General features: G+C 34.1%; 1 protein-coding gene across 1 annotated transcript; it reads left to right on the top strand.

Annotated features, from left to right (window-relative positions):
- Positions 1 to 196: 196 nt before the first annotated feature.
- LOC123524310 (polyadenylate-binding protein-interacting protein 1-like) lies at positions 197 to 21,466 on the top strand. The gene is made up of 10 exons (XM_045302405.2): positions 197 to 390; positions 10,445 to 10,551; positions 12,279 to 12,332; positions 13,143 to 13,364; positions 14,425 to 14,537; positions 14,976 to 15,084; positions 16,128 to 16,253; positions 16,688 to 16,788; positions 18,199 to 18,314; positions 19,501 to 21,466. Exons 1-9 carry the CDS (start codon positions 336 to 338, stop codon positions 18,269 to 18,271), a joined length of 960 nt encoding a protein of 319 aa, XP_045158340.1. The 5' UTR covers positions 197 to 335; the 3' UTR covers positions 18,272 to 18,314; positions 19,501 to 21,466.
- Positions 21,467 to 24,978: the final 3,512 nt, after the last annotated feature.

Consider the following 24,978-nt stretch of genomic DNA (forward strand, 5'->3'; position numbering starts at 1 on the left):
TTGTTGTAAATTGCCCGAGGCAGGGGATCATTTACACTTTGTTAAATAAACAAGGTCAATGTGTTAAATAATAAAAGATGTCTGGGTCCATCTTTTTGTCTGCCCGTAATTATGGTCAGTTAGATAGCCCAATGACATAATCATCCATCCATGCTACTACTAACTTGGACGATGAGGATGTGTTGTGAAATTCTAGTCGTTCAAAAATAGCCACGCAGCGAATAATTTCCACAGTTGAAACACGAGAATATTTTTTACTATTTTTTTAATAAAATAACACGCTTACTTCTGTTGAATCGTGTACATTGTAGAATATATCGAAGCTCTTGTCCATCATGTCATCAAATCACACTGGAAGTGGTGAACCAGATTTTCAGAACGGATATAACGGTAAGAAGAAAGACGAAAATAAGCACCATATTTCTTCCACAGCTGGATTTTCGCCAGTAAACTTATTCAGAAGTTAATTTCACATTTTTTGCCCAAGAAAGATATGGAATTTACGAGGTATACATAAGTTTTGTGTTACAGTGCCCTGTTATTTGATGTCTGGAATTTTTATGTAAATGAACTTTAGTAAAAGTTTCAGTATTTAGGTCATTGCCCTCATTAGGCACATGTGGCAAAACACATGTAATAACACTTTAAAATATTTTTGGAAAGAAAATGTTTATAACTAAACTATAAACCATGCTGCACAAAATGTTATTAGATATTTGGTTAGAGCCGAGTCTTGCTCAATAAAATTCTCTTTAGACCTGTTTTTATGGAAGTATCAAGGCAGGGATGTGGAATTCCTATGTCCAACTTGCCCAACTTGGGACTAATTAATTTGATTATTAACTAACTCTGTTCCTTGAAGTTTATGGAGGTGAAAAAATAATCTTTTCTACGAAATCCGTTTTCTAACCCACAAGGGCCTCTTGATTGCTGCAGTTTTGGAAAAACTAGGCCAAGGCTGTCCGCACGACGGTCGTGCCAGTAATTTTCCTTAACCGCACGACCGTCGTGCCCATTATTTTCGTTATTCGCACGACGGTCGTGTCGATTATTTTCGTTATTCGCACGATCATCATGACTGAAAGTCATGTCGATTATTTTCGTTACTGACACAACTGAAAATACTGTATACATATCGGCATAGCCAAGATAAAGGGTACCCCTGATGTTGCACATATGGTGAATTTTAAACTCAATCAAAATTTCATATCTTATCATGTGATTTCAAGGTACATCCTTTGAGCACAAGAATCTATCAGGGTTTTCTTCAGTTATGCAAAATAAAAAAGTTACGGATGCTTAAGGAACCACACCTCTTAGGGCCTACGGACTCTACATGCCAAAGCATAACATACATAGATAACACAGAAAAAGTTATTCATGGTGTTGAAAATAAGTTAAATAGTTGCATTAAGATGTTTTCAATATTGCTTTATGGAATATAGAGTTGATTTTATGCATTTCGTAATATATCCAGAGCTGGATATCAAAGTACTATCAAATGAGACAATATGCACTGCCTTCCAATTTACATTCTGAACAGAAAACTAAGAAGAGTATGACAAACTTCCTTGAAACCTATTAAGAAATATGTATATAAATAGAACTAAAAGTTTCAGATAATAACTTTAAACACTTTTCTGATACAGAACCCAATACAAACTGATATCAGGGCCTACGGACTCTACAGCGATGTATGGTTACTAGTAAAATAATTGCTGCAGTATAATATTTCATAGTCAGTTTCCAGAATTAGTGATATTTTCTGACAGTCTTATAATTCTTAGATCATTTAAGAGCATTATATAACTAACATTTTTTTTTTGTTTTGCATTTTGATTAATATTTAAACTTTGTAAAGACACAAGTGAACAAACTGTTTCATCATGAACATGAAGAACATGAACAAATCATTGAAATGTGTCAGTGTACCTCACTTTTGGTTTTAACAGGAAGATTAATCACATTCTAATATGACTAACAATGCTTTAATCATTACAATGATATTATGTTGACATCTCGTCAATGTGATATTTAGCGCCATGTACCCATCAAGAAATAGCACTTTCAAATGTCATGAAATATTTAATTTAATAACATGTTTTAAACAAAATGTCACATTGCACAAATGTGTTGATTAATTTACAAACATACTTAGTTATTCACTTTGCTGAATAATTCACAATAATTTTCATCCGAATTGAACTCTACCGCAAGACGTATTACCATTTCCGGTCCTGGCATGTATAAACAAAGACCTACTATTGGCGCCATGCTTGCGCGAAGAAACCGTTCCATTATGATTATATTTGATATAAATTTTACAATAAAGAAATTATTAGAAGCGAAATGATTTATAGCAAAACAGTGCTTTATCAATATCACTATTTCTACACTTGGGTGGTTATACGTCGTCCGAAATAATTTCACTCGGCCTGTGCCCTCGTGAAATTAATATGTCTGACGTATAACCGCCCATTGTGTATAAATAGTGATAAAGCACTGTTTTGCTATAAATTATTTCTTAAAAAAAAACATGTTTAAACCTAGAAAGAAGTTCCTGAATTCAAATATAGAATGGTTGCATATTTAAAATACAGACTAATATAGGGCTACGGACTCTACGCAATATGTTTCATCCCTGCTTCAGTCAACAGTACACAAAATTATGCAAAAAAATTGCTTTCTTCAGCTATTTGGTTCCTTGTTACAGTCTCATGTTTGGTATGTGTGTTTCTTTACATTATCTGGAAATAGATTGGTAAATGTAACAGAAATGGGACTCGTTATGGAAGTGTAGAGTCCGTAGGCCCCTTGTATAACATTTTAACTTGTATTTATTATCAATATATAAATACTTTGTTAATACAATTTTTATTATAAGTCTGATACAGTGTATCCTTAACCATACTTTATGATACTAAACAAACATCAATATGCATTAGATCTGTAAGATTAGTGTTGGAAATTGGCAAAAATATAATTAATTTATTACAATTATATCTTTTTTCCCATTATACTGTTTACTATCAACATCTTAGATGTTTGAAAGAATGAAGCTCTTTTGTTATATCATAAATGAGAAAAACTATTAGTATTAGATATGATTATTGCATAAAAAATTCTGATTTAGTTGCATGAATATGGTGGGGCTACGGACTCTACAGGGCTACAGACAACCATTTTTTGTTCAAAACTTTTTTCTGCTTCTTCTCTGAAGAAATGTCTTTTCTGTAGTTAGTATGTGGGATAACCCGAAAGTAATCAAAGGTTCATTTTTATATTGCTCTTGTTTTTGAGCAAGGGGTACACTGTTGAAAATGGGGCTACGGACTCTACATAAAAATGTCAAGATTCAGCTATCATTTTTCAGAAAATAATGTAGTGCAAATCAATATCTTGCTTTTAGATGCTGGCAAATATGTTTCTTTTTCATGATTATAATGATTATATCTGCCAGTTTTAAGAATAACTTTGGTATTCCCTTTGTAGAAACAGAGCAGGTAAAAACCATCAACACATAACGAAGTGATGGATTTAGTTATTTATAAATATCTTGAAAATTTTCGGACCAATTTCAAATCTGTAAAGAATGTGTCTTACCTGAATGTCATTTGAAGTTAGAAAACTTGAAATAAAAACTGTAACAAACTAAATAGTAATTAAATAAATGGTCAAAAAGTAATGAATTTTCCGTGCAACAGCATAACGATTAAAAATGAGTCATTTTTCGACTCTCCAGCCCTTGTAAATGAAAAAATACTGAACAAAAGTATGATAAACCATACATCACCAGAAAGCCCTTATAAATATCTTTTTAAAAAAGATTAAGATGATATTGTATACCTTAAATATTGTCAGAAATTAACATATAACACAGAGGAATATGAAAGTGCCCATTTATCTTGGCTTTGCCGATATGTGAAAGTATATCTTTTTCTGAAGTTTTTTCCATTTATTCCTTGGAGAATTTTTTAAACTCTTTAACAAAAAGTTGCAAAACTGCACTTTTTATGCTTTAAACATGGTCAGTGATGTTAGAAATCAACTTACTGATGTCTCTTAAAAATAACTAAAAAAATCAGACCTACCTACCCTATTGTTTTAGCATGCTACCGGGAATAATTTTTTAAAGCCTTATCAGATCTCCATAAAGTACAGTTTTTGCATGCACCTACCCGCATTATGTTGAATCACTTGCACACGATTTATCTAATTGAAACATAATATGAAAAGTAAAATAACAGCAATAAGATATGCTAATTAACTAACTGTTATTAATTATGCAAGAATATGTGTTCTTTGCATTCTTGACTTATTTGCAATTGATGAATTATTCAATTAATCATGATGCTATAACAGCTAGTGAGCCCGTCCGCTTAGCTCAGTAGGTAGAGCGTCGGTCTACGGATCGCGGGGTCGTGAGTTTAATCCTCGGGCGGGGCGTATGTTCTCCGTGACTATTTGATAAACGACATTGTGTCTGAAATCATTAGTCCTCCACCTCTGATTCATGTGGGAAAGTTGGCAGTTACTTGCGGAGAACAGGTTTGTACTGGTAAAGAATCCAGGAACACTGGTTAGGTTACCCGCCCGCCGTTACTTGACTGAAATACTGTTGAAAAATGGCGTTAAATCCAAAACAAACAAACAATAACAGCTAGTATTTTTAACTAAGATACACCTTATTCCAAAAATAGAAACGCTACCGAAACACCCGTCGTGCGGATAAGAATACTAATCGGCACGACAGTCGTGCGAATAAGAAAAATAATCGGCACGACCGTTGTGCCGATAGACACTTCCGAAAAACTATACACTTACGTCTAAATTCAGCATCTTTACACTTACGTCTAAATTCAGCATCTTTTTCCACGTTCTGATTGGCTCTCAGTCTCGTGTGATTTTGCACAGTGGTAACTCTACAAATAGAAACTGGAAATGTAAACAGTTCTCGCAAAAACCTTTAGACAAATTTGTTCTCTGACAAAAACAGAAGTCAGTAGTATGGTAAAATTACAAAAATCTAAAGCACAGAGAGATTTCGAGTCTTGATTATCTAAATTCAGCTGGCTTCGCACGGGCAATGTTTCGGCATGGCATCTTTATAATACTGAATCTGTTGAAGGTTCCCAAGCTTTGCGTATGCGACTTCAGTCTTGTATACAGGCAAAAGTGTTGATAGCTTTTTTGTCACAGTTACAGTAATACACTGTATTATGTTTAGGGTTGGATATCGTTAGTACATCACATTTTGTAAGCAGTGATTTGGTTAGTATTAAAACACCCCTTTAAGTAGTTTTACAGGAAAATTTGATGTGATATATAAACATTTTACGTCTGTTAATGGAATGTTGTATTAGAACTATGAAAGAGTAAAAAAAAAAAACTTATCTTACAAACTAGAGTTTTCCGGAAAAAAAATACTAGAGTAGATACGTCACTCACTGTGTAATTTAAATCTAATCTAGGACTACACTGACTTTGGTAATTCTTGCTCAGCACTGACTAGAACTGTTAAATTCAACATTTATTAGCTTTTAAATTAACCCATTTAACATGTCAGACTCATTGTCACTCGTGATAAATCATCACCCAGGTTAACAAGTAATGTTTTTAAAGAGCAACACTTTTTTGAAAGAACATTTTACATTGAAAAATAACCCTCAAAACGCTTGAAACAACCAACAATAACATACTTCTATTGGGTCGCAAAAACCGATGACTTGTTTACGTAGGTTACAGCTTCGTTTCGTAGTTTTTTATTTAAATCATTTTTTGTACCCCCCGACAACAAAGTTGTAAGGGGGGGTATACTGGTTTCAGGTTGTCTGTCTGTCTGGCCGTCTGTCCGTAGACGCAATCTTGTGCGCACCATCTCTCCTTATCCCCTTGACAGAATATAATGAAACTTCACACAAGTGATCAGTACCAACAGTAGTTGTGCATGGGGCATGTTAGGTTCTTTTAGAAAAAAAATTTGCAGAGTTATGGGACTTTGTTTTTTTGTTACTATACTATATACATAGACACAATCTTGTGCGCACCATCTCTCCTCATCCCCTTGACACAATATAATGAAACTTCACACAAGTGATCAGTACCAACAGTAGTTGTGCATGGGGCATGTTAGGTTCTTTTAGAAAAAAAATTTGCAGAGTTATGGGACTTTGTTTTTTTGTTACTATACTATATACATAGACACAATCTTGTGCGCACCATCTCTCCTCATCCCCTTGACACAATTTAATGAAACTTCACACAAGTGATCAGTAACAACAGTAGTTGTGCATGGGGCATGTTAGGTTATTTCAGAAAAAAAATTTGCAGAGTTATGGGACTTTGTTTTTTTGTTACTATACTATATGCATAGACACAATCTTGTGCGCACCATCTCTCCTCATCCCCTTGACACAATTTAATGAAACTTCACACAAGTGATCAGTAACAACAGTAGTTGTGCATGGGGCATGTTAGGTTCTTTCAGAAAAAAAATTTGCAGAGTTATGGGACTTTGTTTTTTTGTTACTATACTATATGCATAGACACAATCTTGTGCGCACCATCTCTCCTCATCCCCTTGACACAATTTAATGAAACTTCACACAAGTGATCAGTAACAACAGTAGTTGTGCATGGGGCATGTTAGGTTCTTTCAGCGACAAAAATTGCAGAGTTATGGGACTTTGTTTCTTGTTAACATACTATGTACATACAGTCTGCATATGCAATCTTGTGCGTGCCTAATCTACCAAACCCTTACACACAATTTAATGAAACTTCACACAAGTGATCAGTACCAACCCCAGTTGTGCATGGTGCATGTTACATTCTTTTAGATAAATATTCTGCATAGTTATGGGACTTTGTTTTTTGTTACTATACTGTATGCATACAGTCTATATACATACAGTCCACATAATTATGCAATCTTGTGTGCGTCAAATTGCAATGTACTGTGTCAGTGCATGCTGGGGGTACATTCATCACCTTTAGTGATAGCTCTAGTTTCATTTGTTTTGATAGAATAGGAGAAAGAGCAAAAAAGTGTCGTATATTTTGCAATTTAGTATGATTTACGTAGTTTAAAACAACAGGAAAAGAAATTTTTATAATAATATTTAGCATACGAAATTATTCGCAAGGCCAGCTCTCCATGTTAATTTAAAGGGAGGTTACTTGCAGCGGTGTCACAGTAAACAATGTCGATCACGTTATTACTGTATTTCAAATACTATTTGCTTATTTTCTGCTTTCTTTTGCCGCGGATTTGGTAATTATTTTGTTTATTTACTTTTAATTAGTTTTATGGAAATACCGAAATCAGCACCGGTTCTTTATGAAACGGTATATACCGTACTTTTCGAAGTGATTATTCATTATGGTACCGATACCGGGAACCGGTATCCAACCCTAATTATGTTTGCTTTTGTTTCTACCTGTAGATCATAAAAACACTTGCCAAAAATAAAGAATATTTGGCAGTTTAATGCAGGCTTTGTTGAAAATCCTGACGAGTGAATTTTGACTGCGGGCAAGTGGATTTTTATGTCTCGGACGAGTAGAAAATATTGGGATTTCCACACCCCTGCAAGGGGTACGTATCAGAATCTTGAGACATGCCTCTCCTGAGTGATTTACATCAAATGAAATATCAAATAAATTTCAGTAAATAATCACCATAAGCTTGAATGTAAATTTGATGATTCACAGATACCACCGCTCACCCGATTGTTAACATTTTCTTTCGAAATGTAAATAACCTAAGTACAACATATAACTATATTGCTCGGTGCTGATTAATTTGTTGTAATGTAGCAGGGCTTCCATTAGGATTCAATTTCATGGAGTCAGGACTGCCTAACATTAAGATTTTGGAGTCCCTCTTAAATTTTCTTAAGGAGTCCCATGTAGTATCACTTTGTACAATGACCTTCAATATCATCATCATCATTACTATCATCATCATATATCTACTTGGTTCAGAACAATGTGTAAAGTAATATAATTTAGAGAAAAGGATGACTAGAATGATTCTAAGAAAATATTTTATTTTACAGAAACATATACATATAGCAACAGTCAGCATTTTATTGAAAACAACAGACTTACTGTTGTTCAGCTACATAACGAAAATCCACTTTAAAAAATCTAAAGTACATTTTACTTGGAGTAGAATTATGTCATACTACGTCATTCACCTGGCAATACCCAAGTCCCAACCAGTTAACTTTCATCCCACATCAAAGAAAATCAGTAAAGGAAAATTTTGCCCATGTTTAGCTGCCATGTGCTTGTGTTTATTTCAGGCTATTCATCAAACTGTGTCAGAGATACAATGTATCAGTTGCAAAATGAATGTTTTTTTCTCTTAAAAAATACTGTAAAAGTAGTATTTATCATTTACGAAAATCCAAAGTAAGTAGCAAAATTTATTACCGATCGGAAAAAATGTTTTAATTTAAACTGGATGTGAAATGTCATTTGCTAGAAGAAAATAATTATTGCTGAGGTTTTTTGTGCTAATTTTTCCACAATTAGTTACTTTGTCTTCCGACTTCGGAGCTTGTTTCACCAACTTAATCTGAGTCAAATGCATGTAATGTTTTATTGTCGGCAATTAGCGTCGCCGCGCCTTCTTAACATCTCGACTGATTTGGATAACGGTTTACATTTACAGACGGTCTCTATCAAACAGGATGCTCTCACACTTCAAAGTTCAAACAATGCCGGCAGTTTTTACGCGGCTGTCAATCAAGAGTTAAACTGCTTTGATTAGTTTCGGGGCGGAGCTAACCACGTCAGTCGAGTGAAGTTACATCACGGTGTATTGATTTTGTCGTCCTTTGAAAATATCGGAAGTCCTTTGTATGCCTCTGACATTGTGTATTGGCGTACGGATCATAATTTTTGGCGTATGTTACGCCGGGACGCCGCTTAGTGGAAGCCCTGTATAGACTATTGATAAAGGATTAACAAGAGTTTCAAACCCTTAAATGTATTATATTTGAAATTCAGCAGAAAAAAGACATACAAATTGTTTAAAACAAAGTTCATGATATAAACAGATGAAAAGGCCTTTGCTCTAATTGATGTTGCTCTTTAAAGGTCCATTACTAAGGGAAAGTGAGTTGGCAATTTTTTTCATAGCCAGTGCATAGACTTCTGCAAGACACTAAATAATGAAGACTGGCAGGTCAAAATTTACAGAAGGTCTTTGGAACTCAAAGAAATGTATGTGTATTATGTTGAAATTTCAATGAATTGACAGAATGACCTCCCAGGTCTTTTTAACTTTCTTCATACTTCATAGAAAAATAATTGTACATATACTGCGATTTATTTCGAATTTCTACATACCAACTTTCATTTTCCAATAAAATGAAACAGTTTCTGTGCTTTTTAAAAGAAATTAAAATGTTCACTTTCCTTAGTATTGGACCTTTAACAATAAATTGATTTATATAAGCATGGAACAATTTGTTTTATAATAAATTAACCTACACATACTGAATCGTTTGTTTAATTTTCTCTTGCAAATATCTCGTAATTGTCACCAAATGTATGGTAAACATATTTATACCCTATGTAGAAATTGTCACAACGTAATTTGTTTTTGGGTAACCTGACCTTACCCAGCTAAAACAGTGTACCTTAAAAAATTGTTATATTTTCATTGGTAACATTTAAAGAAAACATAAGAGTTTATCCAGCTACTGTTTCTAAGCCAGTACATGTCCTTGATAGATTTTAAGCCATTCGTTATGGAATTTTCCTTTTCAGCAATAATTCCTTAAAAGAAGGTTTTAAGGTATTTGTCACAATATGTTAACCAGAGCTCTTCGTAAGTTTAAAAGTAAATGTAAGCTAGATAAAAACTTACAAAGCCGGACAGTTACATTCACCTTTGACTTCCTGAGATAACTTAGGGGTAGTTTAGCCCTTACCATGCTAAATTTCTATAATGGACTGGTCCATCTTCCAATATGGGCAGTACCATTTATCATTTGAAGGGGTGTTTACTAAAAAGGTACTGACTGAATAGCGAACAGTGCAGACCATGATCAGACTGCACGGATGTGCAGGCTGATCTTGGTCTGCACTGGGCGGAAAGGCTGAAATATTCGCCGCCAGCAGGCTAAAGTTTAGAGATTGAAAGAGGTTTCAGTCTGTTTTCTAGTGTTGTTTGAGGGAAGACTAGTTGAGCACTTGGGCAGATGGTATGAAGTTCCTGATGTGAAGTAAATTTTTAGAGAAAAACTACACAATTTGAAAGAAATCCTCGGAGGGGAAGAAGCCAGACTAAGGCCCTTACTAGAAAAGAAGTCTAGGCTCTAGCTGTTTCAAAATGACTGTGTTACATATTTCAGTGTTTAAGGTTACAAATAGAGTGAGATAATACTGTGCCTGCAAAAATATTTAGACACAGATACTTTTTTTACAGGTCAAAATTCAGGATCAGCAAACAACAGTCCAAAGAAGAAGTATACTTTGTCAGCAGATGCACCAGTATTTGTTCCAAAATTTGTGAGCCAGCAGCCTGAATTTGAAGTAAGTATTAAAAAATGTTAATATAGATACGTCTGGTTTTACCAAGAGGCATGCACGCGCTGTGGGTACAAACTAACCATTATATAAATAGATTGCGCTATGTAGCATTGAAATATGTCAAAATATTAAACCTACAAACGAACACAAATTCAAAGTTATTAAATCTAATGCATAATGACATTAACATATCTGTCTTTAGTAAAATGTATCAGTTTGGCTTCTCAATATAAGTAAATATTTGATGTATTAAAGGTTAAACTTTGATAGTTTATATAACAAATAGGCAATAATTGTACCTACACTGATTTGGGAAAACCCAATTCCGGACTACGACTATTACAGCAGTGTCCAGACAAGCACTAGTGTGTGATTTTGGACCAAATTTAAACATTCAGAGAATCAATTTCTAAGATCATAAAGCAGAAAAATGTCAGCCAGTATAAAGATCACATACATTAGTGCTAAGTTCAGGTTAAGACATTTTAAGACTTCCTTTAAAAACATTGATACACATCCTGTGAGTCCCATCGGCTTAATTACTCCTCTGCTTTTTCTGCTGATTTCATCATATTCCCTCTTTTAAAATGATTATCTTTTTAGCCAGACTTGAGATAAAATTTCCAGTTGTACTTGGTAAAAAGTTTGGTTAAAAATTTATTCTTTCTCGGTATAAAGTCAAACAAATTAAAAAAGTATTACAAAATGTAATGGCATTTGATTGACACTTCACATAATCACAGAGGCCATTCAGACAAAGTGCAGTGTCAAAGAATCATAACTTGACCTTACCTAGTTTTTTATTTATCTCCCTTTATTATTCAAAGTAAGGCTAATTACTTGAAAAGTATAAATGGCATTTCATTGAAACATCACAAAATGATAGAGACCATTGATGGAAAGTGCAGTGTCAAAGAACGATAATTCTACTTTACCTAGTTTTTGAATTATTTCCCTTTATTATATAAAATAGGCTTGTCCAGAGAATTACTTGAGAAGTATTAATGACATTTCATTGAAACTTCACAAAATGATAAAGGCCATTGACGGGAAGTGCAGTGTCAAAGAACCTTACCTAGTTTTTGAATTATCTTCCGTTATTCAGTTTTCTTCTTTTTATTTTCTCCATTTTTTTTTTGGTTTCTAATATGTTATTCCCCATATTGGGACAAGCACATGCATCGGGGAGCATCATTCGGTTTTACCATTTCCTTGTATGCTGTTGTTTTTAATGTAACATAATGGACAGATGGAAATTTTTTCCAAGTTTTGACGAAAACTACTAAAATTCCCAAAGCCAAGGGTATGGGTCATCCTCCCCAAATACTTGGGGTGGGGGTGGGGAATCCTTGATGGTGTTATAATAAACCAGTCAAGGTATCTTGACAGTTGCCAAGGCTCTGTTTTGATTCTAAATAGCAGTTGTAATGTGCACATCAGCCACATCATGATTATAAGATACTAAGCATTGAAGAAATAGTGTTTTTGTACTTTTAAACTTTAAAAGCTTTTTATAGAAAAAGCAATTCTCCTTTTTCATGAACATGCCATGAAAATTCCCTCTGGCCGCATTTCATCAAAGTGAAAGAAGGGTCCTGATAGTTTTGATACAAATTACAAAGTTATTTTATATAAACCATGTAACTATTAAGTTCATCAATAAGTTGATATCTTAAAATAATCAAGATCTTTCATATAAATACACTGTATTTTGTTACTTCATTTTACAGCCTGTGCCAGTTCCTGCTCCAACATTGATCACAGATGGCTCCATACCTACACAGGTGCTCTTTTTACTATGAATTTATCTGTTATAAGTTGAACATGTACGCTATAAGTATCCTAGGTGAAAGTGATGATGGTAATTTACTTTTTAGAAGTTATTTAGGTGTGTTTTGTGCATGTAGTACCATGCCTTTTGTCAAAAATAGATATTTATATTTACTTAAGGTGACATTTTTTTGTAGAGGGGAAGAGGGTGGGGTGTAAATTTCAAAGTCCTCAGAAAACTTGTTTTAACTTTAGAAAGTGACCTTTATAGTTTAATGTTTTAAAAGGACAACGGCGTCTAAGTCAGGTTCGAAATGAGGAACAACTTTAAAAAAGTCTTATAGAGATAAGATTCTACAATATTGGTTTTGTTCATTCACTAGTGACATTCAGCATTGTATATTTATTTGTTATTTATAAATTGAGAAACATGCACAAGTTCTGCTGCAGAGATATTGCACAGCTTTATAGGCACAACAATAATCTGCAAAAACACACATCAGAATGATTTCAGTCATAAGCAGCATCATATGTGGTACCGTTACCAGTTTTAACCCTTACCCTGTTAAATTTCTAAAATGAACTTGTCCATCTTTCAATTTGGACAGTAGCATTAACTGTTCAAAGGGGTGCCTACAAAAAAGATACTGACTGAATGGCGAACATTACAGATCATGATCAGACTGCACAGATGTGCAGGCTGATCATGATCTACTCTGGTCGCAAAGGCAGAATCAATCATGTCCAGCATGATAAGGGTTAAGTTTGATTTTAAGTAATGAGACTTTAAATTATGTCAGTATTGTAATAAATATATTTTGCAGACGGAGATTGAAGAGTTTGAGCGATTTGCTGAGCAGGCTCAACTTGGTGGTTTGGCATATTCCGACTCCGATGATCCTGTAGAGATGTTCCGGAATGCTGTCATCACCTTGACGACGAAAGGAAATGTGGAAGAGTATATGAGACCTATTACTGCAAAGTTGAAAAATGGAATAAACGATATGGCAGTCCTAAATGAAATGATTGATATTCTTTTTGATCATGTAAGTAATATGTTTCCAAAATTTTTATACTTTTTAGCTCATCTTATTTTTTAAAAAAAAAATGATGAGTTATTGTCATCACTTGATCGGCGTTGGCGTTGGCGTTGCCTGGTTAAGTTTTATGTTTAGGTCAGCTTTTCTCCTAAACTATCAAAAGCTTTGCTTTAAAACTTGCAACACTTGTTCATCATCACAAGACCCCATACAGCAAGAAACATTACTCCATCCTGCTTTTTGCAAGAATAATGGCCCCATTTGGACTTAGAAAATATCAGATTTCTTGGTTAAGTTTTATGTTTAGGTGAACTTTTCTTCTAAACTATCAAAGCTATTGCTTTGAAACTTGCATCAGTTGTTAACCATCTTAAGCTGACTCTGTATATCAAGAAACATAACTCCATCCTGCTTTTTGTAAGAATTATGGCCCTTTTTGGACTTAGAAAATCATGGGTAGGACAATATTTCTATTATTCAGAGACAAAAAAATCAGATGAGCGTCTGCACCTGTGTGTATATAAGTACTGTGTTTGCAAAATTTCAAACAATTTCAGTTATGAAGAAATCTGCAAGGTTTTATTATGAAAACAGACAGGTAACTACTTTGTAAGCTGTTTCTAAGTTGCAAGTTTTGATGACAAATAATGAGATTTTCTTTTCAAAAAGGAATTTTTGTGGAGAGGACAGTGTAACCAGAGGAGAGTATGAATGATTGAAATAACAAAGGTTGTTTGCCTTGAACATAAATTGGTATTTTGCATTTTGTCTGAAATCTTAGGGACTTGATTTATTTTCAGCAGGAAATCTTATGTCAGTAAATATTAAGGCTGTAATTAAAAAATTGTTTGTTTGCAGTAACACAACCCAATGTTTTTTTTGGGGGGTAGGTAGTTTGGATTTTTAAAGCATATAATCATATAGGGGAAAAAAATTTTCATCAGACTGGCCAGGAAAAATAGTTCGGTCATAGCAATTTTCACAGGTAGTTTGTGTTACCGCAAGCAAATTTTTTTTTAATGATAGCCTAATTTTGAAATGATTTTGTAATTTGATTTCTTTACAGAGTATTAAAGAGACTAACTTCAGCTATACTGGTGCTCAAATCTGCAAATGTCTCGCCAATGAACTGAAAACCCATCATACATTCAATAACTTCAGAACACTTTTCCTAAACAAGTAAGTTCTGTTGAAATTGTGCATTACATGTAATTTATAGGCATCTTTGGTGATTTACCCAAATTATTTATAGAAGAATATCTTTTTAAGAAACAAATTGGTGCAAAAGTTTTTTCTGTAGTGTTGTTTAAGATTTTATGTTTTCTTACGAAGGAAATGCTAGGCGGCCATTATTCTAATGTAATTTAAAGTTACACGAAGGTTAAATTATTTGTGTAATTTTGACCTGCAGAAACGTCGAGACTGAATTTTTATTGACTGCAGTACATGTTAGAAAATAGCGAGAGAAATTAATGGACTTAAGGGACAGTCATAGAGCTGTTAATAGACTGTTCTTCACATATGATTTGATACATTAAATGTTTATTTGTTTATATTTATTGTTTTACATGTTTAATCATGTAATGACTTTCATTCTAAGTGTATATTCTATTTCAGATGTAAAAGTGCCTATGACAGTCGTGATGCATGGGTTGCAGATCCTGCTATGTTCACACAGCTCAGTAATCTGTCCATGTTGATAGGTCAACTTTTCCTGGTTCTGGAGGTAGGGTACCATGTACATCTTAATGGGGAATGACTCCAGATGATTGTTGAAATGTAAAAGTTTAGAAACATATCGCAAGATGTATTGTCAATATAAATGCATGTATATAAGTTCATAAATCATTCTCATTTAAGTTAATATTTTATGGGTGTAGTCTATTGGTTAAGGCGTCAGTTGCCCGACCCTGGGAATTGTGGGTTCAAGCCTTGATGGGGTCACAATCCTTTGTCTCTATTTATAGCACATTTATTTTGGGGGATAGAACATTTTTAAAGCTTTTGTACATATTATCTAGACTACACGACTGTTTCCTACATAAGTATTGCTAAGAAGACACTGAATTGATTTACAGTTACAAAGTGATGATGGCCCGCCTGCTGAGCTCAGTAGGTAGAGCGCAGATCTACGGATAGCAGGGTTTTGAGTTCAATCCCTGGGTGTAGCGTATGTTCTCCGTGACAACTTGATAAAGACATTGTGTCTTCAATCATTCATCCTCCACCTCTGATTCATGTGGGGAAGTTGGCAGTTACTTGCAGAGAACAGGTTTGTACTGGTACAGAATCCAGGAACACTGGTTAGGTTAACTGCCGCCGTTACATAACTGAAATACTGTTAAAAAATGGCGTTAAACCCAAAACAAACAAACAAAGTGATGATATGCTCTTAATGAAATTTCAATTAGATATGCTCATGAAATGGAATATTAAGTGATCTTCTGTGGCGGGCATTAGGCTGTCCTCTAAATTATTTGCTCTGTATCTTTAGCAGTAAATATCAGTTGTTCATCAAACTTGGTCTTACGGTTAATGGACATATTGCGCAAGAACAAAAATTTTTTCTTGGGAAGAAATTTAAATTAAGTTTGAAGGACTTGCTTGGAAAGGAGACAAAACATAAGATTTTCTTCAAGGAGTTTCTGTATTAAACGTTGGATCCAATCTGCAGGGTGTAGGGGTGGGGGTGTAAATAGAGTTTTTTTATAGGGGTATATATATGTAAAAAAAAATAGAGAAAAAAAAAAATGTTACAATATTTTACAGGTTGAAGGGCCTAATGGTGAGTTACAGAAACTTGGATTTCTACGTGAAGCTATTAGTTCATTATTGTCAACACTTCTAGCAGAACCTACTGATGATAGAATCAAAACAGCTGCAACGTTACTCAAGGTCAGTCTCTTCCTGTCTTTTCAAAATATCAGTGTTTACAACAAACATTTTAATACTGCTCTGCTTCTGTTAGAAGAACAGAGATTGCACATTTCAGTATCTCATTTAGAAATGGTTTACTGTTTAACTGTTTATCTGTTGATAAAAAAAAATAGTGAAAAGTGGAAGTCATTGGTATGCATACAAGTACATGTATATAAAAATGATTTTGTCAAGCTTCGGAACTCATATTTTGTGGATGATAAAATAACAATCAGACAAATTCTTTAAACTCATAGTTACAGTGTTACAGATATCACAGTTTCTCTACTACTTGGATTCTGGTTTCGTAAGGCATAAACTAACAAAGACATATTACCCGCCGTAACATGACTGAAATACTGTTGAAAAATGGCGTTAAACCAAAAACAAAGACATATTGACATCTTTTTCAGCTGACTGGTTTTGAAATAACAAAGAACTCCCATTTACCTGGCGATTTTGAGGAAATATATAATATCATAAGAAGTCTAGAGAGACATCCATCTTTAAATAGGTACGTTTCTACAAGTTACATTTTAACAGTTAGATTTTGAAAAAAACTTTCCTTTTTTGACATGACGTTATATGAATATTTCAGTCCAAGTCAGTAATGTTTTATAGTATAAATAGGTCAGCATAGCTAACAGAATTATTTTTATGCCCCCACTTTGGGGGGGGGGGGGGCATATAGATTTGCTCTTGTCCGTCCGTCCTTCCATCCGTCCGTCCGTCCGTCCGTAAATGTTGTGTCGTGCGTAGCTCTGAAAGTAACTGACGTAGAGTCACAAAACTTTACAGGAATGTTGGTCAGCATGTGTAGTTGTGCACCTGGGGTTTCGCGTCTGGATTCATTCAGTCATGTAGAAGTTATGGCCACTGACTTTGTAAAAATTGGTCATTTTAATGTTGTGTCGCGCATAGCTCCAAAAGTATTTGACCTAGGGTCACCAAAGTTTACAGGAATGTTGGTCAGCATGTACAGTTGTGCACCTGGGGTTTCGCGTCCGGATTAATCCAGTCATGTAAGAGTTACGGCCCCTGACTTAGTAAAAAATTGGTCATTTTAATGTTGTGTCGCGCATAGCTCCAAAAGTATTTGACCTAGAATCATCAAAGTTTACAGGAATGTTGGTCAGCATATGCAGTTGTGCACCTGGGGTTTCGCGTCCGGATTCATTCAGTCATGTAGGAGTTATAGCCACTGACTTAGTTAAAAATGGGTCATTTTTATGTTGTGTCGTGCGTAGCTCCAAAAGTATTTGACCTAGAGTTTTTGGACCCTGACCTGGGAAAAAATTGTCATTTTAATGTCATGTAGTGGGGGCATCTGTGTCCCATGGACACATCTCTAGTTTTATTAAAAAATTTATAAGCTACGTGTTGTTAATGAGTTGCCTGCGCAAAACTAGAAGATTCATTTTCAGATCTTGGACAAGTCAGTTTGTCCTTGATGACTAGGCAGTAAACAGAAAGTTCTTAGCCTTTGATTTGTATGGTCAAGTTGTCAAGTTTCTTGCAAAATAAATACAGATAGGGAAGCAAGATGCTCTTCAGGTAGTCTGACAAATGCTGCAGGGGTTTTCATTGCTGAGTTCACTAAATTCGACACACTTGTTCCTCGTTACTGTGGGTTTCAGAATCTAAAATTCTATTAGTCAAGGAAGCCATCCAGCTGTTGTTCAGAAAGTCAATGGATCTATGCATATTCCCGCCTGTGCCCTGATTTGACATATGTAGGAGCTTAGATATAGGGATCTTCCTGTACTAAGGAATGTTGTTAAGTCCCCATATGACCTAAACTTTCATCAGTGTGACTTTAAACCTGTCAGAAACACAGATGACCGATGTTGTATAACCAGAATATTCTATTGTATAATAGAGATGTATATATATAAACGTAAAAAAAGGTATTTTTGGTTTGTAGGACTAGTCACTGCCTGATCAACTCAGTGTTGAGTAGGCTGGAATACAACTGGGGTGTTCAACAGACATCCTGACCACAGCCGTAGAGCATTACAACACAACATGCACAACACTCTGGTAATATCTTCTCAATATCTTGCCATTGACTGCGGTGTGGTATAGTATATATTCTATCTGTAGTTTATATCATATTCAGAGATGTTCATTTTTAAACATCTTTACATTCAAATTTAATAAAAATGTACGGTGTTAGTAACTTAGTAATAGTCACAAATAACTTGTCATAAAAACTGTACTAGCATGGTGTATAAGTGAAGAGAGATAAGCCCATTTCATTTACCTTGCTCAAGGTTTGTAAATTAAGAGGTTTGGAGACCAGTCTTGGAATACAACCATGCCATTGGTTGGTTCAACATGAAGCTGTAAATCAACCAATCAGATACTAGAGTTTTTAGACTGGACTCGAAACTTTGTTTTTTAACCTTGCGTGTATCAGTGCTATACACTGGGCACGTTAAAGAACCAGGCTGTCTATTCGCAATGAGCTAGGCTAAGTTAGCCGGACAAGCCTGTATCTGATTTCTGATCTCTCTGTCGTGGGGGCTTTGTCTCACCCTTTCCCTCTGGTCAGATCGCTCTGTGCCTGTACTAGTAGAGGATGTATTATGCGCCCTGTGTGGCTGCATTTGAACTATGTAAAGCGCCTTTGAACGTGAAATTGATCATGAAAAGGGTGCTATATAAATCTGGTATAATAATAATAATAATAATAATAACCTGGGAAGCTGGTTAGCTCTGTTCACAAGACAACCAATTAAGGTGTAGGTAGGGGGTGTCAGTGCATTTACATCTGTGCCCTTGTTATATAATTCCTTTGCATCTGAACTAAAAACATTAATTTTATTAACTTGTCTGATTTTTGAAAAAAATCTATGAGGCATTGTCGTCATTTGATCATCTGTGTCGGCATTTTTTAAAATTTTTGTTAGGTCCACCTTTTCTCAAAAATTGTAAGAGCTACAGATTTGAAACTTTGCACACTTATTATCATTAGGGGGACTGTGTAGGCCAAGAACCATAACTCTGATATGCATTTTATCAAAAGTATGGCCCTTTTTGTGCTTAGAAAATTTGAGTTGCTTGGTTAAAAGTTTTGTTTAGGGCCACCTTTTCTCAAAAGCTGTAGGAGCTACAGTAAACAGACTGAGGAGAGATGCAGCTTTCATCAGCAGGCATGAAGGAAAGAAGGGTTTTAGTAACTGCTATGATTTTGATTTAAATTCTGATATTTTTTTAATTGCAGGACAACAGATATAAAAGGAGATATAGAAGAGGACACATATCTATCTGTGTATCACAGATTGTGACGATGTTATTAAATTGTTTAGGGCATTAGTCAATCTATCTACATCAAACTTTGAAGTGTTGTTGTGCATATTGTGTTTCAAAAAGAAAAAAAAACTAAGGCCAAAAAAAACAGACTGATTGGATATTTTATTGTCCCTGTCAATCAAAAGGAGTCTTACCGTGTATTGGAAAATTTGTGTATTAATGCAGAAAGCTGTAGGGGTTTTTTTATCAACCAAAAGTAAAAAATTCAACGTTGTTTTAAAGAATTCAGTTCCACTCTGCCAACATTTTTTGTATGTTTTTTTTTTTCGTATGTTTTTTTTGTTTTTGTCAGAGGTGCTAATTGAAATTGTTGATTAATGAATTGTTAGAATTGATTTGTTGAACATACCAAAAACAAGTTTACTACTTTTATTTGGAGATGCACAGTTTAATCTTATTCAGGATTTTAATACATTATAATATTTTCATGATACTAACGGTAACTCAAAAGTTCTATTAATTCTACATTAAATTTGAAAGCTGGACAATTTTTAAGATTGACTTTTGTAATTTTCATAAGAAATGTTTATTTAAGAGCAGTAAAGAACTACTTTTAAGCAAAACTTTCAAATAATTTCTGTTGTTAAAAATGAGATAGCAATTTTTATCTAATTTTAATGAAACAACAAAAAAATTGTTTTATCAAAAAAAAATCAAGTGCATAACTGCTAGTGTGTATCATATTTTGGTTGCTTGGGACTAGGAGTATTGTTTTGAACCATAAATGAGTTTTGTATTTGGAGGGATATCTTTACTAAATTTAAAAGTGTTAACAAATTTTGAGTAATAGTAAAATAAATTATAAAATGGTGAGACATTTTTGATCGGTAGGGACACGTTTATTTTCTTGGCCTTGCTGTAGATTTGTCAGGGTGTGGTTATATACATCGCAGCCCAAAGGATCTCTTTTTGTATGTAAATACTGTTCATTGTTTTGATTGAACTTGGTCCACGTAAGAATGTTGTTTAATGCATTAATTACCTAATTGACACAATAAGTGCTGTGGACAATGAAATAGTGCTTCACTTTAATTCGGATCATTATTGGATAAATGATTTGTAGTGGGGAAACGGTAGTCTTTTTTTTTTTCCATATGTTATGGCAGAATATCTTGAGTGCATTATCGTCTGAAATTTTTGAGATTTTTTTTACACATTTTGGAACATTCATATATGGCTAAAATTATGAGGGAAACATTTTTACTCTGGTCGTGCCCATTTTATGAAGACTTTGCACTAATAGTTTGCTATAAGTTTTTTGTAACACTAATTAACTCACATTATTTCTTAGTACATGGCAAAAGTTGTTCCAAATTTTAGCTGTCAAATTTTTAATTTCACTGTTCACAATGCTGACCAGTACCTTAAATGAATGATTAAGAATTTAGTTTTCAGTGGTTTTATATTTAAAATGTGAAAAACTTCTTCTTTTAAAAGAGTGACAAGGATCAGTTTTTTATCTCTAGTTAAAAAAAAGCAACTGACTATAATTATTATGTACATAATGTTGAATAAATGTTTTCAAGCAATAATGCATGCATTGTGTATAGCCAGACGTAAACCCTGTTCAAATGAGTTGAATATTTGGCTTGTTATATGTTTGCCATGCGAGCCCTTCTTTGACGACAAACAGTCAACACGCGTAGTAAGCAAAAACAGCATAGGTTGTGGATTGTTAATGAACAGAATCAGTTTATTCGCCAGTGCAATGGATTATATAATGTGTACCAGGCATGAGATAGACTTTGACAATGGAGGCTTTACCTTTAAGGTATTGGAGTGACTAAATTATTTGTGTTCTTTTGTGATAAATTGATTCCATGATGTATACATATACCAATCTATTTTGTCTGAAATAAAAAAATTTCCAGCGGAAATATATTGTAGTTCTGTTTATAGATCTGAAAAGTGTTGATCACATGTGTAAATTAGATTTAAGGATAATACCTGTACACTATAATCGATATAACTATCGATAAAGATGATAATAACTATTACTTTAATGTTATAATAACGATAATAATAATAAAAGATAATCATCATTATTATATTATCATTAGTATATTATTATTATTATATTACATATAGGATGATAAAAGATACAGTAATAATATTGAAAATAATAATGATAATAAAACACAAGATAGTGAAAACTTCCTGAGTTCTTTGTGCTGACAAAAAATATTTTTTCGATTTGGAAATTGATTTTCATGTATTCATGTAATCAACATTATTTGAATATAAAATTTTTGTGTTCCATCTATACTCCATTTTCATTTTCAGTATGTTGCCAAAAGGGACTTTTTTCATGCATTGCTTTGTAACTTTGAAATTCACATTCTGTTTTCAATTTAGACAAATGTTACTTACAGTATTCTGCAAGCGTTAGATGAGTGAAAGTCACATTTTTCAGAAATATCACAATTCTCCAGACAGAATTTGAAAAAATAATAACTTGCATGTTTCTTTAAGTAAGTTTCTCATTATTTCATTATTGTGAAAATAAGTTTCTGATCATTTTATTATTATGTTTGATCAACAAATATTTTTCTTTACATAGAAATGCCAAAAAAAAAAAACTGGTATAACTTTTTAAAATTATTAATTATTCATTAATTTAAAATAAATTACATAATTTCCCCTGCTCACTAATAGATACACTTGTAAGGTAGACTGGCTCTCCAATAAACAATGACCCTTGTTTATTGGAGCCATACTGTGATGCTCATTAGCCCCCAACTGTGCTGGTGAAGACAAAAATCCCTTGGCCCACTGCCAAATTCTAGGCCTTTAAAGTATCTTGACTTCAAATCACTTGCCCCTCGCCATTGTGGGTTCAAGCCTCCCTTAGGGTGTTGAATTCTTCATGTGAGGAAGTCGTCCAGCTGGCTTACGGAAGGTCGGTGGTTCTACCAACGTGTCCGCTCATGATGAAATAATGCACGGAGGGGCATCTTGGGGTCTTCCTCCACCATCAAAGCTGGAAAGTCTCCAGTGACATATATTTGTGTCGGTGTGACGTTAAAACTCAACAAAACAAACAATTTATAACTGCCTCTAGTTAACTATGAAAGTATCTTTTTGCACTGCTTCTAGTTAACCATGAAAATATCCTTGTGTACTGCCTCTAGTTTACCAAAGCCAATGAAAGTACCTTTGTATACTGTTTCTAGTTAACCACCGCAATTAGAGTATCCTTGTGTTTATATTTCATTTCAAAGCTTCTCGAACAGGAAATGTAACTTCCCCCCATGCATGTAGAAACACTGATTTACATTGAATTGCATTCAGTCAAAATTATGACCCCGTTTCCACTAAAAAATCTTTTTGTTTTCAGGTTTTTGTTCAGCTTCATATAAAAGCTTTCAGTGATGCATACTATTGCATAAAACGATTTTGAGCCACTCGCCCAGTATAATTTTAAGCAATGTAAAAAGAACTGCATGTGTATGAGCATAGACTGTTTGTAAAAAAAAAAGTGTTGAAGAATCTGGAAATATTATTTTGTTGTAGCAATCGTTTTTATCTTTATTATTTGTGTAACGTAACCATGAAAAACGAGCAATCCATTATAGATATGTGTAATGAGCTTCTCGATCGGAGAGTTGTTTCTGTAATTAAGTAATTTCAATGTTAAGTTAATTCTGCACGTTTGATAAACGGGAAGTGATCGCGTAACGTCATTTATCCGGAAAACGTAGAATAAAGCCTGGATTCGGCGTGTGAGTAAGTTTATTAAAATGACACTGGTACTATATTTCTTAAGTTAAAATATGATATTAAAACATATGACATGTTAAGTAATTCAAAATATCTCAAAAATATGCACACGAACCTATACATTTTATTTCACGACATTATAGGAAACATGTTTTTTTGCAACTGTGAGAAGTTTCATCAAAATCTACATTTTAGAAAAAATTCTATTTGCGAAAATGTTTTGAAAGTTATGATTTTCTCATTGACTCCTATTATGAAAAATTGCGTGAGATCAAAATTTTCAAATCAGTAGATCAAAAAATCAAGCACACGACCCTATCCTTTCTATTTGCTGAAATTTCTAAGTATATTTTGAAGTTTTGAAAAATCAGTCAAATTCTACAGTGTAGAAAAAGTTTCGATCCAAACGTGCAGAACTACCTTAAATAGAATTTTATAAGGACATTTTAAAAGACAGACTGAACGGTAGAAATTCAGGTATATTTCTCAATATGGTGTACAGTCAAACCTGTCTATAAAGACCACCCTTGGGAGAGCAAAAATGTGGTCTTTATCGGGTGGTGGTCTTTATTCACAGGTTAAAATACACTGTAAATGTTAAAATGGGAAACAAAACGTGTGGTCTTTAGAGCATAGTGGTCTCTGTTCAGAAGTGATCTTTAACACAGGTTTGACTGTATTTCATTTAATGATACTATGCATATTCCAAACGGGAAGCAAGTTACTAGGTACTATTGTTGTCATGGTGACATTTAGGCGGCCATATCAGTCATTCTGTGAATGTCAACACAGGCGAAACAACGACAAAACAATTTGTGGCATGACGCCCTCGCCAACATGTCAGAATGCTACTTTGCCGTGTTCTGGTGGTGTCGCATGGCGCCAGCGCAAGCACAAGGATACGACAGAATAGAGTGCCAACACGACAAAAACAGTTGTCGATTAGACGCACTACATTTGTCTCGTCCTAGTGAGGACTACGAAATGATTTATTTTGCTGCTGGGTTCGCCCTCTGGCGAGGGCGGCCAGAGGGCGACAACACGACACGACAGAAACGAGCCACCGTAGTTATTACTAAATAGATTTGATATAAACTTATAATAGTTGTCATGACATGTTTCATCACTGACATCATACGACACAAGACTTATAACTCGGGCTCAAAAATCTTATGAATTTTACTTTGAATTTTAAGTTAAATATCTATGCACTTTCAACCTGTCTTGGTACAATGTAATATAGTTCGTCACTATGCCCATCACCACAGTGCTTATTACTGGCAGAAATGTTCCATGAATTGTAATTATATATCTTTTATACTTTATATCCTGGTTAATGTTTTGATGCACTTTCACCCAATCGCTGTTATTAATAAATCTATTTGACCCAAACTGTTGTCCCACATCATCATCCACATCGAATGTATTAATCGCCCCAGTGATAGCTCTAGTTCCCTCCTATATTCATTATTTCGCTATCTTGAATCATATTCAACTACACCATGTTCTTGGTTAGAAACAAACAGATTGCACATGATTCCGATCAGTTATAACAAAGTATTGTAACTTCCAGAACAATTAACCTAAAGACAACATTTTCAAACAAGCATTTAGTGATGGTATGAATCGCCTTTAATTATAGATCTACCTCTAGATAGTTAATAATAAC

Source organism: Mercenaria mercenaria, chromosome 3, assembly GCF_021730395.1.
Source record: "Mercenaria mercenaria strain notata chromosome 3, MADL_Memer_1, whole genome shotgun sequence".
In the NCBI taxonomy this organism is placed as follows: Eukaryota; Metazoa; Mollusca; class Bivalvia; order Venerida; family Veneridae; genus Mercenaria; species Mercenaria mercenaria.

Coding starts and splice junctions, on each gene's coding strand:
- LOC123524310 (XM_045302405.2), top strand. CDS start 336: ATGTCATCAAATCACACTGGAAGTGGTGAACCAGATTTTCAGAACGGA. Junction 13,365..14,424: donor TTGATATTCTTTTTGATCAT/GTAAGTAATATG, acceptor ATTTCTTTACAG/AGTATTAAAGAGACTAACTT. Junction 14,538..14,975: donor AGAACACTTTTCCTAAACAA/GTAAGTTCTGTT, acceptor ATTCTATTTCAG/ATGTAAAAGTGCCTATGACA.